The sequence below is a fragment of the Phoca vitulina genome, unplaced genomic scaffold, assembly GCF_004348235.1.
Source record: "Phoca vitulina isolate PV1807 unplaced genomic scaffold, GSC_HSeal_1.0 scaffold32, whole genome shotgun sequence".
Taxonomy (NCBI): domain Eukaryota; kingdom Metazoa; phylum Chordata; class Mammalia; order Carnivora; family Phocidae; genus Phoca; species Phoca vitulina.
Genome location: NW_022589735.1, coordinates 4,249,182 through 4,267,219, shown reverse-complemented (window position 1 = coordinate 4,267,219; position 18,038 = coordinate 4,249,182). Strand labels below are relative to the sequence as shown.

Here is an 18,038-nt window from a genome sequence, read left to right as displayed (position 1 = left end):
TTGACAGAAATCATTATCTGTTTATGATAAAAACTCTCAACAAAGTGGATTTAGAGGAAACATACCTCAATATAGTAAAGACGATATATATGACAAACCCACAACTAACATCATACTCAATGGTGAAAAGCTGAAAGTTTTTCTTTAAAGATCAGGAACAAGATAAGGATGGCCATTCTTGCCACTTACTTGTATTCAACATAGTACTGAAGTCCTAACTGCAGCAATCAGACAAGAAAAAGAAATAAAAGGCACCCATATTGGAAAGGAAGAAGTAAAACTATCATTATTTGCAAATTATGTGGTGTGTGTGTGTGTGTGTGTGTGTGTGTGTAATCCTGAAGACCACCAAAAAAACTACTAGAACTAAGAAAGGAAATCAGTAAAGTTGTAGGATCAACTTTAGATCAATTGAACAAGATAGAGCGCCCAGAAATAAGCTCACACTTAATATGGTCAGTTAATCTGCGACACAGGAGGCAAGAATATACAATGGGGAAAAGACAGTCTCTTCAGTAAATGGTGTTGGGGAAACTGGGCAGCTGCCTGTGAACAAATGAAACTGGACCACTTTCTTACACCACACACCAAAAAAACTCAGACGACCTAATTGTGAGACCTGAAACCTTAAAACTTCTTGAAAAACATAGGGCAGTGATCACTTGGACATCAGCCTTAGCAACATATTTATGGGATATGTCTCCTCAGGCAAGGAAAACAAAGACAAAAGTTAACTATTAGGACTACAAAATAAAAAGCTTTGTAACAGTTAAGGAAACCTTCAACAAAAGGAAAAAGCAGTCTGCTGGATGTAAGAAGATATTTATAAGTGATATATCTGATAAGGGGTAATATCCAAAATAAATAAAAGAACTTACACAACTCAACACCAAGAAAAAAACCCAAACCAAACAAAAAATTGGGTTAGAAAAATGGGCAGAGAATCTGAATAGGCCTTTTTCTGAAGAAGACCTACAGATAGTCAACTGACATATGAAAAGATGTTCAGCGTCACTAATCATCAGGGAAATGCAAATCAAATCACAGTGAGATGCCACCTCACACCAGTCTGAACGGCTAGTATCAGAAGGACAAATAAGTGTTGACAAGGATGTGGAGAAAAGAGAATCCTTGTGCACTGTTTGTGGTAGTATATGTTGGTGCAGCCACTGTGGAAAACAGTATGCAGATTTCCAAGAAAATTAAAAATAGAAAATACCATATTATCCAGTAATTCCACTACTGGATATTTACCCAGAGAAAGTGAAAACACTGATTTTTTTTTTTTTCGAAAACACTTAATTTGAAAAGATATGTGCACCCCTGTGTTTGTTGTAGCATTATTTACAATAGCCAAGATATGGGAGTAAGCTAAGTATCCATCAATAGATATAAGTGAATAAAGGAGATATATACACAATGGAATATTACTCAACTATAAAAATGAATGAGATCTTGCCATTTTGCAACAAGATGGATGGACCTAGAGGGTATTATGCTAAATGAAATAAGTCAGACAAAGAAAGACAAATACCATATGATTTCACACATATGTGGAATCTAAAAAACCAAGCAAATGAACAAATAAAAACCAGAAACAGACTCATAAATACAGAGAACAAACTGGTGGTTGCTGGAGGGGGGTGGTGTACAAAACAGGAGAAGAGGATTAAAAGATTCAAAATTCCAGTTACACATTAAATAAGTTTTGGAGATGAAAAGTACAGCATAGAGAATAATAATATAATAATATTGTATAGTGTTGTTTGGTGACAGATGGCAACTACGTTTATCGTGGTGAGCACTGAGTAATATACAGGATTATCTAGTCGCTGTGTTGTACACCTGAAACCATTATGGTATTGTGGGTCAACTCTACTTCAATAATAAAAAATTTAAAAGAAAAATAAAAAATAAATGTGATACTGCCTATCCTTATATTTGTATTTGGATAAGTTTTAAAATCATCATATTCAAGACATTACTGTTTTTTTTTTTTTTTTTTTTTTGTAAGGTAACAGACTCAAAGCCAGGGAGGACAGTGATACTTAAGTGAAATATCTGAAGATAATTTTCGTAGAGTGCTTGTGTTGGCTTAAAGGAAACATAAAGAATCTGGGGTTTCTAATTCACTCATTAATCGTTTTTTTCTGTCTGGTTTGTTTACAGACGTTCAGCCCGTTGCCTATGAAGAGCCGAAACATTGGTGTTCAATTGTCTACTATGAATTAAACAATCGTGTTGGGGAGGCTTTTCATGCATCTTCTACTAGCGTGTTAGTAGATGGATTCACAGACCCTTCGAATAACAAAAGTAGATTCTGCTTGGGGTTGTTGTCAAATGTTAATCGTAATTCAACAATTGAAAACACTAGGCGACATATCGGAAAAGGTAATTTTGTCATTTCCCTGCGTTCAGTTGAAATCAGTCATTTGTTGTGCTCGCTGTGTACCGTGAGTCGTGCAAGGCGCTGGAGTATACCGCGAGCCTGAGGCGTGGGCTCTGCCCTCAAGTTGCAGATGCTAGAGAATGTATTAAGTCAAGACCTAATCAGGCCTCTTTTCCTTATCCTGCTTAGTTTTTCGTCATAGTACTTAGGATCTGAAATCATACTATTTCTATATTTATTTTTTGAGTGTCTTCTTGACTGGAATATAAGCTTTACAGAAATTTGCTTTGTTCACGGCATTATTTTCAGCTAGAACAGTGCCTGGCTCATAGTAAGTACACGGCAAATATTTCTGGAATATATGAATGCTGGTGAAGGATTAGAATTTTTTAATTATGGTATTTTGAGTTGAGGTGCCTTGTAAGAATTTCTGTTATGTTGGAGGAGCTGGGTTACAGATAAGAAGTCCAGTTTGAATGATAACAAGTCTCCAGTGGCTTCACCACCACCCCTCCTGCCTTTTAAATTCAGGTATAATAGGTTTTATTTATATTTCATCCCGCAAGACAGTTGCCACAACAAACAAGGAACTTTCCCACCTCAGTGAAATGTCTGAGTCTCAAGCATCAGATGGTCAGGAAGGAAACCTATCCCAGGTAGAGTGTATTGCCTGTCTTGTAAGTTGAGTTTTTACCACTAGCTCTGTTTTGCTTCTTGGACTTGAGGAAAGTCTTAGTCCAAGTTAGAACCAAAGGTACACTTATACCTTTTACCTACAAAAGGTAAACTATACTTGTACCTACAAAAGGTACGATTGTAATTGTAATGTGATTTCTTATAGAAGAGATTCAGCAAAATACTATGGCCAAAATTAAGTTGAAAAGAAAGCTTCCATTCTTTTTTGACTGTTGCCAACGTGGCATTGATTTTGTAGGTGAAATGCCTCACTGCTGTGTATTGGTTTTCCCACTACAGTAGGATGATTTAAGAGAAATCTACCTGGTGAATTCTTAAATTCTAGACTCTGTTGTCCCATTTTTCCTAGTATCCAGTTCTAGGATCCCTTCCTCCATGGGTCATTTTATGTGCTCAGAAACAAAACATAGTTTTTCGTATCATAGCCTAATATAAGTCTTTGACTCACATGTGTATGAGGTATGAGTGTACAAGGATGGTCTTTTTAGCATTGTTTGTGGTGGTGAAAAGTTGGAAACAACTTCAGCTTTAGCTATATAATTTGAAGTTTTAATATTGAAAGTATATTCACATTATTTACATATATATTTTTAAAATACCAAAACCATTCTTTTCAAGGGAAGTAAAATAAATCTGCCATTTAAAGTCTCTTCCTGTGACCTGAAATTACATATGTGACTTAGGGTCTTTTTTTTTTTTTTTAAAGATTTTATTTATTTATTTGAGAGAGAGAGAGCACACGAGACGGGGGAGGGTCAGAGGGAGAAGCAGACTCCCTGCTGAGCAGGGAGCCCGATGCGGGACTCGATTCCGGGACTCCAGGATCATGACCTGAGCCAAAGGCAGTCGCTTAACCAACTGAGCCACCGAGGCACCCTACTTAGGGTCTTTTTTAATGCTCCTGTACTCTCCATTAGTAAAAAAGAATGCAGAGCATTTTGCCTGTTGACTCTTTGTGATAGTTAAATTAACTTAGCACCAAGTGTTCCTTTGAAAGGACTCATCATAGGTGTTTTTTTTCTTTTTGCCTTCGCTTTCTCTCATAGAGATAATAAATGATTGTTGGCAAAGAGAAAAGAACCTAAGAACTAATAAACTTAATAAGCTGCCAACCTGAGGCTTACATTTTAGTTATTTAAGGACCTTTGTAGACCTCTTGATTATCTTTGGCAGTGTAAGGCCCTCTAGTGGTAGCTTCTGTCTACAGACTGTTGGTCGTTTGCTGTAGGTTAGTGGGTATTCTTGATTGCACTCTAGACAACCGCTTTGGTTTCGTTATACTGCGGTATTAAGGTGAGTCTTGTAATGCTCGTCTTTTTAAGGTGTTCACCTGTACTATGTTGGTGGAGAAGTGTATGCAGAGTGCCTCAGTGACAGCAGCATATTTGTTCAGAGTAGGAACTGCAACTTTCATCATGGCTTTCATCCTACCACTGTCTGTAAGATTCCCAGCAGTTGCAGCCTCAAAATTTTTAACAACCAAGAGTTTGCTCAGCTTCTGGCTCAATCTGTCAACCATGGATTTGAGGCAGTGTATGAGCTCACCAAAATGTGTACCATTCGAATGAGTTTTGTCAAGGTGAGTGGGTTGTAACCTGTAGCTTAATTTGAGTCACTGTAAATATGTATATTATATTTCTCTAGGTTATGATTTTAAAATATCTTTGTGACATGAAAGTCAGTATTTACTTTTGACCTGACTTAATAGGTTTTTAAATGATATTCTTGAGTTTTAAAGCTTTAAAACCACATGGTAGGTCTAAGTTTTAATTTTATAATCCAGACATAAAATGCATGATACTGATTTTGATATTGAATAGGGGCTGAGTTTATAAAGAGCTTCGGTTAAAGACTGAATTGCTAGAAAGCATTTAATATTAAAATTGCTTTTGAAGTTCCTTAGCTTAAGCAGTTTCAATTATTATTAGATCCCACTGGAGTGACTTAAAAAATTCTTTAGAAGACTAAAATTAGCTTCCTTGCATTTAACCTCTGTTATTAAGGATTTGCAAAGTTGAAAGAACTTTTCAAACTTATCCCTTGCTCTTGGCCTGATTTTACTGGCCTTCCGAAGATGATGGTTTGTGAGTAAAATTAGGGAAGAATTTTAGTGACACATATAAGCATCCTGTACTCCATCCACTTGGTCCTTAAGGTTTTAACCGAAGAACAACTGTGAAATGCTCCGAGTGGGCTTTTTCTTTTTGACATTCAGACCCACAGTCCAGTGTTGCCTTGTTGCTTTGCTGTCGGTCTTTTCTATGCATCAGTTTACCAGTAGCCCCAAAGGCATTCCCCCTCCATAGAAACCTAACTTTTTTTTAAAAAGATTTTATTTATTTATTTGATTGAAAGAGAGCGTGTGTGTGTGTGGGGAGGGAGCAGAGGGAGAGTGAGAAGCAGACTCCCCGCTGAGCAGGGAGACTGACTATGCGGGGATGGGGATGCAGGGCAGGGATGCGGGGCTCAATCCCAGGACTCTTATCAACTGTGCCATCCAGGTGCCCCAGAAACATAACTTTTATATGTTTAATCTCTACTCCCCCATCTCCTCCCTCCCAAGCCTAATTTTCCTGGGCCAGCACTACTGTAAGCTATAAAGCAGAGAGCTTGGTGAATCCAGGCAAATAAAAGTGAAAAAAAATTTTAATCTTTATCTAGAATTTTAGGCTAAAGTGTTCCAGTTTAATTCATCCCAGCTACTTTAATTACAGTTGTGTGCATTGATCAGATCTACAGTGTCTTACCTCAGTTAAAAAAAAAAATCCCAAACCTGAAAACCAAAACTTTTTCATAACAAAATCTGATGTGAACTTATATGAGGCTGTTTGTGGGTTTTATTTATCCCATTAAGTGAGAATGTATCTCACTGCAGAAATAATAGTGTTTTAATTATGAGCTGTTGTACTGTATTAACTTTCTAAACTTCAAAAAGAAAAAATTCTGAAACATATCTTGCCCCAAGGATTTCTATTAAGGGAATCCTATCTCTTTCAACACTGCAACTCTCTTGCTTTTATTTTTTATTTTTTTATTTTTTAAAGATTTTATTTTTTTGAGACAGAATGAGAGAGAGTGAGCGAGTGGGGGAGGGAGGGGCAGAGGGAGAAGCAGACTCTCTACTGAACAGGGAGCCTGATGTGGGGCTCAGTCCCAGGACCCTGGGATCATGACCTGAGCCGAAGGCAGACGCCTAACGACTGAGCCACCCAGGCGCCCAACTCTGTTGCTTTTAATTTCATGGTGAATCCTAAGATTGGTTTTGTGGCCTCCACTGTTAAAGTATCTCTTTGTTAGTTTGTTAAAATTGTCTTAGGCTGGTTGACAGTTTAAAGAGGTATTTGCTATGATATCTTTTCATTTTCTTAGGGCTGGGGAGCAGAATATCACCGGCAGGATGTTACCAGCACCCCCTGTTGGATTGAGATTCATCTTCATGGGCCTCTTCAGTGGCTGGATAAAGTCCTGACTCAGATGGGCTCCCCTCTGAACCCCATATCTTCCGTCTCATAGTGCAGAAGTAGTCTTTTCATTTATATTACTAGTGGACTTGTTTTAATTTTAGGGAAACTTTCAGTACAGATACTGTGAGCTTACATGGAAAACAGATATTACAGCTTATTTTTTTTCTACATAATTGTGACCAATACATTTGTATTTTGTGATGAATCTACATTTGTTTGTTATTCATGTTCATGTGATTAACTCTCAAAAGTGTTGTGAGAAATGCAAAGTAAGTGTTTATGTACCCCAGTTCACAAGTTTGGCATTGATCTTAAACTGGGACATAATTTTGCCTTCTTGTCCCAACCAACTTGTTATTCAGTTTTTTTGAAAAAGTAATACATCACATGATGACAGATTATAACAGTGTAAGAAGGTGTGCCGTGAAAAGTCTTCCCTTCTCCTCTTAACCCTACAGAAGATCTACTTTTACCAGTTTCTTTGTCCTACCAATGTGAAGAAAGTGTAATTCATTGTTTTGTAAAAGCATATGGTAGGGGCTGAAAAGAAACTATAAGAAAAACCACCCTTTTATTTGAAGGAACACTATGCACTGCTCTAACAAGTAGTGTTCAGTAAAAGCAAAGTGATAGTTTTCTAGGTGATGTCATAAAATTTACATTTAATACAGCTAAATGTTTGTCAGGCTGTTGTGACTTCACTCAGTATATCTTTTGTAAAACATTTCCTTTTTTAAAAAAAAAATTTATTGTAAACAACAGATCTCCAGTATATGTCATTTACTCAGAATCTGTCATAAGTACTACTTTATAGCTAGTGACAGTGCACGCACGGCCTTGTTCAGCTTTGCTGCTTTTGGCCAATGTTGCAAGAACTCTAATTTTGACATGCATTAATCTTTTATTTTGCACTTTGATGGGTGACAGTTTCTAGTGTAATCTTTTGTGAAACACACTCAAGTGACTTGGACTTGGATGCTCATCCTTACTTCCTTGGTACCCTTTTGTATTAACAAACACTGCAGTTTATAGATTACATCTATCATGTTGTAGGAAGTTATACTTTTTCTAGCTTTTGTTGTATTTTCAACCTAGATTATAGGACTGTTATTCTATAGCTCCAACTTAAGGTGCCTTTTTAAGTCCCTACCGCTTTATGGGTGTTACTCATGTTGGAAAATCTCATACTTAATCCCGCTGCTCTTACTGGCGTCAGTTGCCCTGAGCAAGGGACGGACCTGTGTGCTGTAGCCCGAAGAGCCTCTTCAGTCTGACCCCGAGTTGAGGCTGCTGGTCTGGTACTTGAATGAATAAGTAGTGGTTGTGGAGATAGTTGACTTTAAAATATTCACGTATCAGAGACTGCAGACTGTTCTCTCAGTTACCATGCGTGCTGGGTTTTTTCCTTTGTTTTTTGCACCTCTGTGGTTGCTAGTCTCTCAGAACACAGTCTTCTAGAGAGGAAAGACGCGAATACTCTGAAATACCCGTTCAGTCAGTCATGCTGGAAGGCTTTGGGTAAAGAACTTTTAACCTCTTTTTCTAGAGAGCAGTCAAACGGACACTTTGTTGTGGCATGAGAACAGAGACATTATTTTGAAGAAAAAAAAAATGACCTAATTTACCTGTTGGAGAAAGCTATTTCCTGGTGCCTTTTGAAAGTGTATGGAGCCACGTCAGTCTTCTATTTAAAATGTTAGTTTGGTTTGACTTTCTACTTTGCCCTTTCTGCTTTTAAGAGAAGAAAAAAATGCATTTTTTGAGGAAAGGAGAATGCAGTTGGTTTTGTTCTCTGTGCCATTATTTATTGCTTTTACAAAGTGCAGCCAGTGGGTGGCTTTAGTTCTTTCAGGTGAATGAGCCGTATGTGTTTCAGCCTGCGGTTCTTTGCTGGGGAAAAGGATCCTTTCTGACCCTCGCCTGAGTTACACATAAGTTTTACCCAACATGCATTCTTCATCTTCCAGAGTTGTGTCAGCCACATGAAAGAGAATTATTTGCTTCGTGTTCAAACCTAGCTACTTACATTATTCTTTTACTTACCAGGTTTATGGCACAATCTTTGGAACAAATTTATAGGAAGAAAAACCATCCAGGTTGAATGACAGATACATGTAATCAACTTCAGTGGGCTTGAACTGGTGGAAACTATTGAATTGTTTTACTGATGTTTTCAATTGAGTTAATTAAAAATTGTTTTTATTCATGTTACAGCCTTTAGAAAGTTGGCAGAGTTTTATGTGATTGGCCTTTTCTGTTTTCCCTAAGGAATTCTATCTCATGAAGGGCAGTATTGAAGCTCTTAACTGTTAAAAGTTTCATGGAAAAGTATAAGCCTGTTGTATTTCCTAAAAGTGATTAACTCCCCATCCCTGGATTTTAAGTGAAAATTGTATTCAGTGTAGCTGCTTCTCTAATTCCCGAGGGTGCCCAAAATCCATGGATGGGAAATAAAAAATTGCCAGTGACCAATGAAAAGAAGACACTTCTGAAAGAAACCTTTTCAGAAAATTACACTTTTAAATTTTTATTTAATCTCTAGAATGGCCTATAGTCAAATTTATGGAAGCATCAACACCACTGGAACAATCACGTTTTATAGTTTGTGTAATATATTAACATGTGAGCTGAAAAGACTAGAGTCTGGAAATAAGAAAATGACAACTGGTTTGGTAAATGCAAAAAGAGAAATAGAATCAAAATTAATCTGAGTAATGAATTAATGCAACAGAAAGATGATTGGGAAAAAAATTTAAGAGTTGCATTTGATCAGCATCTCTATAATAAAGTATTATGGTCTTTTTGGTATTGCTTGGCTTAAGTTATGGAATGTCAACTAGTAGGCATGTTCTTGATCTGCTGAAGCTAACACTTTTTCCTTAGCGATTAAAGAAGACATCAATCAAAATGTCAAGTCATATACATCAGAATATAAGTCATTTTTCACATATTATTGTTATGTAAGGAAACTGTGGTAATAGAATTGGCTGGGTTTCTGAGTTGAAATCCACAGTAAGATTACTAGGTAGTTCAGTGAGCTATATATCTCATAATACAGAAAGAGGATATAGCTACTTTATACTTTTCATAACATTTGAGAGTAAGACATCCTTTTAAGATGTAAAATGATCAATAAGTGTTTGGATCTGAAATCTCTTGTCAAGATGAGAACTGGGGCTCACATTATAAAACCCTTGAGGGTACCTGTGGGAAATAGTCCTCCTGTAATAGTATTCTGTTGAAGGAGAAGGTTTATACAAAAAATAAAATCCTACCAGTAGCAGAGAACCTCCAAAAACTCTGATAGTACCTGTTTAAGTACTGTCTGTTACAGAGAGCATCTAATACATCAGCTTAGATCCATTTCTTTATACTCTTTGTAGTTGTTTGCTCGGTATTACTTTGGATTGTTATCACTTTCCCACTTAAAATATTTTGGTATCTTTCATACTTATTGAAGAAGGAAGGCTCTTCTGATAATTTTGAATTCAACTTCCGGTGATGACTTCAGTTTTAGATCTGTTAACTTCAGGGGTCTGAGCCCTTCTTTGTCTTACTAGTTAAATCCTCACTCCCTCTCTCAGATAGGAATATAGATGTGTGTCCTCATTATAGCAAGGAGCTAGATAAGCAAGGATCTTTTAAAGTAGTAGATAGCATGGTGGTTTCAGGCATGTGTGGTGATTTTTGTGGGAGGGAGTTTTCCTGAACATTGGTTTATGGGTGGTCTCTTGAGATACTAAGCAGGGCAGCTTCCTGGGGGTAATCTCAGGCTTGAGGCCTGTTTCCTCCAGAGCAGCACCCATTTTCCCAGGTGATACCAGTGGGGTTTGGGGGAGGTTTTCTCCTCACAGCAGATGCATATATGGGAAGTGACAATTCAAGGCCTTTCTTCTGCATAAACAGTGGTGCCTGCTGGACTTAGAGGTGACAGTATTTATCCAGCCTTTGTTCTGTTGCATTATTCCTAATAGAAGCTTCTCTTCTAAAATACAACTGTGTTATAACTGAAGTGTTAACCTGAAATTGGATGGTTTACAAAAACCAATGAGAGGGAGTTTAGATAGCAAAAAAATTTTTTTTTCAAATAAGAGCTTATGATACAATACTTGCTGGTAGCAGTTGCTGTAAAACAAGTGATGGGATGTTTTGGTGAAAAGATGCAAGCGCAGGATTCTTCTGTCATTCATGGCAGAGTGAAAAAGATCTGTGTGGTTCTTGTCCCAATAATTCAATTCTGAAAATTCTTGGAATCATCATAAACCATTGTCCTTTAAGGATTCATTTGAAGATCGTGTTCTTAAAAAGTTGAGAATTTTGTGTGCGGGTAGGTTCTTTTCCCTCAGTAACTAGTGCCTTGTTGATACGAGCTGGTAATGAGTATAATAAAACTACAGTGAGGCCAAACAATTCCACGTTCCTTACTTTTATAAGGCATTTTTTAGAATCGGATTTTCCCTTCTCATGTCATTGGAGATGATGTTGCTTTGATTTATTCATGAAGTATTTTATGTGTAGGGACTCTTGAAGATAATAGTTGGGCAAGTGATTTTCTTCTTAACCTGGTGGGTTAAAATTGCATTTTGAAAATCACTTATTTTAAAATTGGATAGGATTGTAATCAAGAAAACTGGATTGTTTGTATGTACCTGCCCATCTTCCTTTAAAAAGGTTTTGCATATGCAGTTGATAAAGACCAAACCAATGGCTGCACTATAGATCTGCTTCTTATTTGTACTTGTTCTGCTTCCGTTTTTGTTGTAGAAAATGAAATTCTAGCAACATGTTTCAATTCTGTTGCCTTTTTGATACTTATAAAAATGTATTAGGTTTTACTGTATTGTGCTTTTCAAAGCCATAACTCTTAAGAACTTTGTTTTTGCATATCGTTTGCTAATACTTTATTTTAATAAATCTCGAAACCTGCTTAATGTGTGTGTGTGGGGTTTGTTTTTGTGTGTGTGTGTGTGTGTGTGTGTACTCTCTTTTGACTTAGCGTGTTTCACTGAGTGCAGTTATAAAAAGGATGAGATGACCAGTTGCTATGACCGGCTGGGTTATCTGTGTGTGCATGGGCAATAGAAAATGGGTATACCATGCCTTTCCACTCAGCAGATTTGCTCAAAATATCAGTGTTTTTCCATTCTGTTTGTAAGAGAGTTGATGTATTTTTCTTTGTTTGTTGAGTTTAATTTAGTTGTGAAGAAGTATTTAATAGATCTAGTCTGGGGTATTTTTGTTTAACACTAATTTCCCTTCTCTTGGTCTATCTGTAAATGAGTGGTGTTGACCTGATGATTAGGAGTTAGAGTAGCTCTTAGCAGAACCGCTCTGGGTTCTGCCTGTCTCCACAGGGGTCCTGGGTCTCATAGGCTCTCTTAGCTCTGTGCCCTTTGGCAAGTTGCTTAACCCCTCTGTATCTCAGTTTCCAGTCTACTTCATAGTATTTTGGGGAAGATTAAATAAAGTCATACAAATAAAGTACTTAGAACAGTGCCTGGCACACAAGAACTCGTTTTTATTCTTACTATCTCTTGCATTTCTTCTGCTTCTTTGATTGAGAGGAATTATTTCTGATGCTACTTGACTTTAGGAGATCCACCCTTGATTAGTTTTCTTTATTTTCTCCTTAAAAAAAATTTTTTTTTAAGTCACAGGTTAGTTTCATCAGCCCCACCAAGTACATACTTTTACCACTGCTGTGCTGTGTATAGGAGAAATGCAAACTCATTCTCATTAGGAAGGGATGGTGTAAATCTATGTGCTCCCCACTAGAAAAGGAGGAAGACCCAAACTAAATGTTTTAACCCAAAAGAATACATATAAAAGCTCTTGTTACTCTTTTTGGAGACAAGACTTCATCAAAAGAATCCATTTCTGCAAATCAGTTCCTTCTTAACGCCTTTTTATTTTAAGAGTAAGGTATTTAGTAGTGACTTCAGTGGCTGTTTTAGAAGCATATTTAAAAAAAAATTTGTTCTGGCACAAGATTTCAGTCAACAGAGGTGTTGGCTTCTCTCCGATTTAAGATGATTAGTTTTCAGATTGCTGTAGCCCAAACAGTTCAGGTGATGAGGGGATCAGCCGTGACACCTGCTTCGGTTTTCTCTCAGACAAGAGACTCAGTGGTTACTGCTCCTCCACAGCACAGCAGTTTGATGCAGCTCAGATTTTATACATATTTATAAGAAGGCTTTCGGCAGGTAGGGCAAGCTTTTAAGAAAGTACTTCTTGAGAGCTCTGTAGTATATAGAGTTCGATGAAGGAAGCATTTTTTAAAAAATTCCCTCCATTTAACATGTTAAATATTACTGTGTTTTTGTTGAAAGCCTATTTGTAAGCCTATCGTTAATAAAGACTTGATTTATAAAAAAAGGTTGTCTGTTCTTCTGACTAAATCACTTTGTGAGTCTAGTTTAAAGAAAGGAGGATGAGACTACAGGGAAAGTATAAGGAAGAGTTGTTGGTAGCTTCCTTAGCCATCCTTGTCGTCAAGTATGTGGGCTGGACAGCGGAAGGGGCATTTAGACTCGTAACAAGTGAGTATGTGTAGAATTTCTGTGAGAGGCAGTCCCTGGGGCAGTGTTTTGATGGCCGGGGATGAATTTTGAAAGCATCCTTATACTTTTGTTTTAATCTGTTACCCCCTTCCCTATCCAATAAAAACCTTACGTGTTATTTCATTTTAAATCATAACTTTTATCTGAGCTAAATGCTGAGAATTCTAACAGTACAGAAAAGGATAAATGAGAAAAACCCAAGCCACTAGCTAACCATTGAACCTTCCCATGTGTAGCGCGTGTTCCCTTCTAACCTGGTGGGTAGTCGCTCTACATTAGTCCTTTCCTTTTCTTTGACAAAAATTTTGCTGATTAGTCGGAGTGGAGCTGTAGCTCCTTTTTTGAAAGCACTCAGAGAAATTGGTTCCAAGTGTTTCTTGGATTTTATATACCCAAGAGAACATTGTCCACTCTTCAGTATCTTCTTTTGTTGAATGGCAGACTTTCCAAAGTGTACAACATCAAGCCTAGCTATCCAGATATTTTAATGAGATTGGAAATTAAGGAGAAAGAAAAAGGTTTTCATTCTTCATGGCATTTATCCCCCTTTGACATACTATAGGTTTTATTTCTTTACCCCGTTTACCGACTCTCTCACCTCATAGGAATGTCAGGTCTCCGAGGCCAGACCTGTGTTCCCACTGCTAGAGCAGTTCTTGATAAATTGTAAGCACTCCAGTATTTGTGGAATGAATGAGGTGACAGAAGTCAGATGTGATTTTTTTAACTAGAATTCATCCTTTGAATTATGTAATATGGCAGTTCTTAGTTGAATGGTTTATAGCTCAGCACTTTAAATATTAGATCTCTTTATTGCTTGCCTCATCAGAAAAGGGGAGGCTCAACTAAGAAATTAGGAGACCAGTATCTGTTCTTTCTCCTTGAACTTTGAGATCTTTGCCCAGAAGTTATCAGGTTCCTGGATTTGTTAGAGAACCTACAAAATTAACAATCAAGTTGGAGCTTTAGCCTGTTGATGTTTAATATTTTCCTCAGAGAAAGTCAAAAGGCACAGTTTACTTGATGTATTTGACCAGAAAAATAACCAAAGAGTACTTATTTCATAGCTTGCAGGGGTGGTGGGGTTAAGAACCCTGCAGTCAGTTTGACTTTAGCACCCTGGTTTTCGATCTCCTAATAGCATCCCCAGTTGTGCATGAGGGACAAGCCTTTAATTGCATTCAGGTAGGGCACCGTAAGTAACACCTTTGAGAGACAGAGCATAGTGACCATGTTTGTACTTCCAAATACAAGATTAATTTTGCTGAAGAGTGTGTGTGGGATTGTTGTGGGTGAAAAAAGCACAAGAGTTTGAAGGGCTATCCCTTTGTTAAGATTAATAGTCGACATTCCCTGATTGCTTTCTCTTCACATAAAGTTCTTTTAAGTTTTACAAAATTCGCTTCACTTACTTAGTGATAGCAGTGAGGGTGAAGATGATGAATGCAAACACAAACTAGTTACGTACAAATGGTAAGACTGGAAATGAAAAGCAAGGTGCTTTGCTTTTATTGTCTATGTAATAAACTGCTAGAATTTGACCAATGCCCATCCTCCCCTTCCTTAATTATAGAACATCTATGTCCAGCTGCATACCACACTTCCCAGCCTCCCTTTCAGCTAGATAATGGTCATGTGACTAAGGACAGGAGCAGAAACGTGCCATTTGGTGTAATGCTCCGAAGAGGAATGTTTTCCTTGCCCCTTCCCAATGGCTAGAATGCAAATATGGCGGCAGGAACTAGAGTAGCCACTTTAAAATGGACGTGGGAGCCCAGGAATGAGGACGACAAGCTGTGCTGCTCTGGGAAGGTTATGTGAAGAAGAAACTCAGAAGCGGGGAGTATTCTTTGTTATGACAGTTCAGACTCATTCACTTACTCTCACCAGATCTTCCCTGAGTGCTTATCGCAGGTCGAGCTTTATGCTAGACAGTGCAGTAGAGCGAAAGCAGGGGTGTCAGCTGTCCTTGTGGAAGGCAAAGCTGTAACAGTTGAGTGTTTTTGACCCCTGTCTAGTTAGGGTTATCCGATCAGTTTGGAAGGTGGAGAAGAAGCAGAAATGGAGAATGAAGGAGACTTGAAGAAATAGACTCTGCTCCTATTTTCGTGAATTTTTTTTTTTTTTTTTTCCTGGTATGGAGCAGTATCCAGGTGGTCTGCTCATTCATTCAACTAATATTAGATGTCAGGCATAGGGTAAACTGAATAAAACAGAAGTTCTTTCCTTCAAGGATCTTCATTCTGGTTGATGGAGACACAAAACAAGAACAATAGAATATATAGGGTAGTGAGAAGTTTTAAGGAGAAAATGTAGGAAAGGGAGTTTTAAAACATCGAGGGTTGGGGGCGGGGCGGGGAAGATAGTTGAAGTTTTAGATCAAGGATCCAGGGAAGGTCGCATTGAGAAGGAAATCTTTGATCCAAGTTCAGGAAGAGGTGAGGAAGTCAATGCATGAAGCAGTGATTTAACTGATTCTTAGTCAAGACAATCCAGAAAGCATGAATGATGTTACAAAGATTTCTGCTTCCCTGCAGGAAAAAGAGTGATGCAAGCAGAAATAGCTAAGTGTACAAACTTAAATTGCATGTTCTTTAGTCTCTGCAGGAGACGCGATAATAACTGAGGTGTTACATAGATGGAGACAGGAAATGTCACCTGCTAACAACTTTGTGGATTACCACCTCCAGGAAAGTGGCCACTTGAAGGGCCAATCAATAAGGAGAGTTCAACTCAGTGTTTTATCTGATACTAGTTTAGTTTAAGGCGGAAAATCAAAGGCAAAGCGTTGAGATGAAGAACCCGCAGGCAATTCACCTTAAACCTCTAACTCTGTCTTTCCACTATATTTCATTCAACCAAGACTCAATGTCTCTTTTGTGTTTAACACTTAGCTAGGCATCGGGAAAGCAGCAGTGACCAGGGCAGATGTTGTCCCTGACCTCCTACGACTTACATGGTAGTAGGGAGAGGGGCATTAGGCTCCGAATTGCACAGTTCTTTAATAGCTATGATAAGGGAGCTGATTGGGGGCTATGAACAAAGAGAACTGGTCTCTGAGGACTCAGCCAAGTCCTTTTGAGGAGGAGATCTGTCAGTTACACCTGAAGGATGAGAAGGCACTAGCAAGACGAGGGACAGGAGACAAGTAGCTCAGGCAGGAGACCTTAGGGCTTGAAAGGCCCCTGTGACTAGAGCCTGGAGTACAAAGGAGTGTGAGGAGATGAGGCTGGAGCGGTTGGTGGGGCCACATGGTGCTAGGTCTTGAAGGCCAAGGTTAGGGCTTTGTTTTAGATCCTGAGGGCAAGGAGAAGCCGTTGGAGTATAAGCTGGAGTTGGAGGCAGGTGCTGGGCTCAGATGTTGCTTTGGAGAGAGGCAAACGTGAATGTTGGGCTTTGAATTCAGGTGGCCATAGTGGAGATGGAGAGGAGTAGATGGAGTGGATCGGTATCTGGAAGGTGATGGGTTACATGGGGGAGGACGAAGGGTTGGGGGTAAAGGGCGACCACCGCGGCTTTCACTTTGGGCCGCCAGATGCTGGTGCAATTTACTGAGCTGGAGGAGACTGGAGGAAGATGTGCTGTTTATCAAAAGGTGATGATCCTCAGACAGAGTCTGAGGTTCCCCAGGAGCTGTCCAAACGGAGCTACGGAGCGGGCCCAGGGATAAGGTCTGGAGTGAGTCATTTGAAACGCCCCTGAAACCATGAGAGTGGATGAGCTAGTTTAGCGAGAATGTGCAGGGAGACGAAAGACCCAGGACAGTTGCCCTCCGACTCTGGGCAGGCTTCGGGACTGCAGGTCCTTGAGGGAGAGCAGTTAGGTTAGTGCTGCTGCAAACGCCTCTGACACGGTCGTCCTGGTTAACAGCAAGGAGAGCTCACATCCAGAGCACTTCCTCTGTGGCACACAGGAGCCAAACATCACCTGCAGTCTCAGGCCATGTTGAAAACCCTGGAGCCAGGTGCTCTCCATTTTACAGGTGAGCAAAGTGAGGTTCCCAGAAATCCAGGAACACAATCAAGGCGTAGCGTGGGTGGCCCAGGTCAGGTTACCACCTAGTGGCAGGACTAAAGCTCTTGGTCCCTACACTCTGCTGCTTCTCCCTGGTTCCTGGCACCTGCAACCACCTTCCCTAATTTCCACCCTACCGCCCCCTAAGTCCCCATCAGGGAGGTGTGCTCGGCCCTCTTGCTGCTCCCAGTGGCTGGTTATGGCAGAGCAGCCCCATCACCTACGTCATGGGTCCTGTTCTTAGTTTTAGCATGCCCTGGCCAGCTCCTGAGGCGGTTACAAGGTTTCATGGGATTGTTGGAGGAGCAAAGGGCAGAAGGATGTGTGTGTATGGACCTACCTCCCTTATATCCATCTACATGTCCAATTGCCTCATTGTAGTCCACGCACCCTGCCCATCAGTAGAGGGTAGACACGAACTCAGCCACATTCCTGCTTTCCAGGGAAGAATCTGGGGCTAGGTCCAATATGAGAAAGGCCCGTTACTGCTCAACTAGTCCGACACTAGCCTAGAAAAGGGAATGAAAGTATTCAGGGTCACAGTGCTGGCAAAGCAGAGCCCCAGTCTAGTTCTTCTCATGGAACCTGCCTGGTTCCTAGATTCCATCTCTGCATAGGCCCTATTACCTAAGAGTTTATTTCAAAAGGATCTGTGTATTTGAAGGGGCCAAGCCATTGGCTTAGGTGGGTGACGCGGCTGCAAGCCCGCAGACACAGAGAGACGCACTCCAGGCTGTCTCCATCTTAGCACTGTTCAGTTTCCACCTCTCAGTTTCCACTTCTTGAGGCCTTGGGCCAGTATTGTATCAGGGGATCCTAAGAGCCTCCTGGATCGCCCTGGCTCTAGCTGATTCTGGCCCAAGAACTGCAGGTGACCTCTAAGCCAGTCATATTTCCCCCTGCAGGGACCAGCCT

General features: G+C 39.5%; 1 protein-coding gene across 3 annotated transcripts in view; it reads left to right on the top strand.

Moving 5' to 3' along the window:
• SMAD5 (SMAD family member 5) overlaps positions 1 to 12,920 on the top strand; it is a 60,072-nt gene extending 47,152 nt beyond the window's left edge. For all 3 annotated transcript variants that reach the window (XM_032425201.1, XM_032425203.1, XM_032425204.1), the window contains 3 exons: positions 2,170 to 2,391; positions 4,408 to 4,664; positions 6,455 to 12,920. In XM_032425201.1, the coding sequence (XP_032281092.1) occupies positions 2,170 to 2,391; positions 4,408 to 4,664; positions 6,455 to 6,598 (623 nt within the window). In that variant the 3' untranslated portion in view covers positions 6,599 to 12,920. The remainder of the gene's footprint in view (positions 1 to 2,169; positions 2,392 to 4,407; positions 4,665 to 6,454) is intronic.
• The last annotated feature ends 5,118 nt before the right edge of the window (positions 12,921 to 18,038 follow it).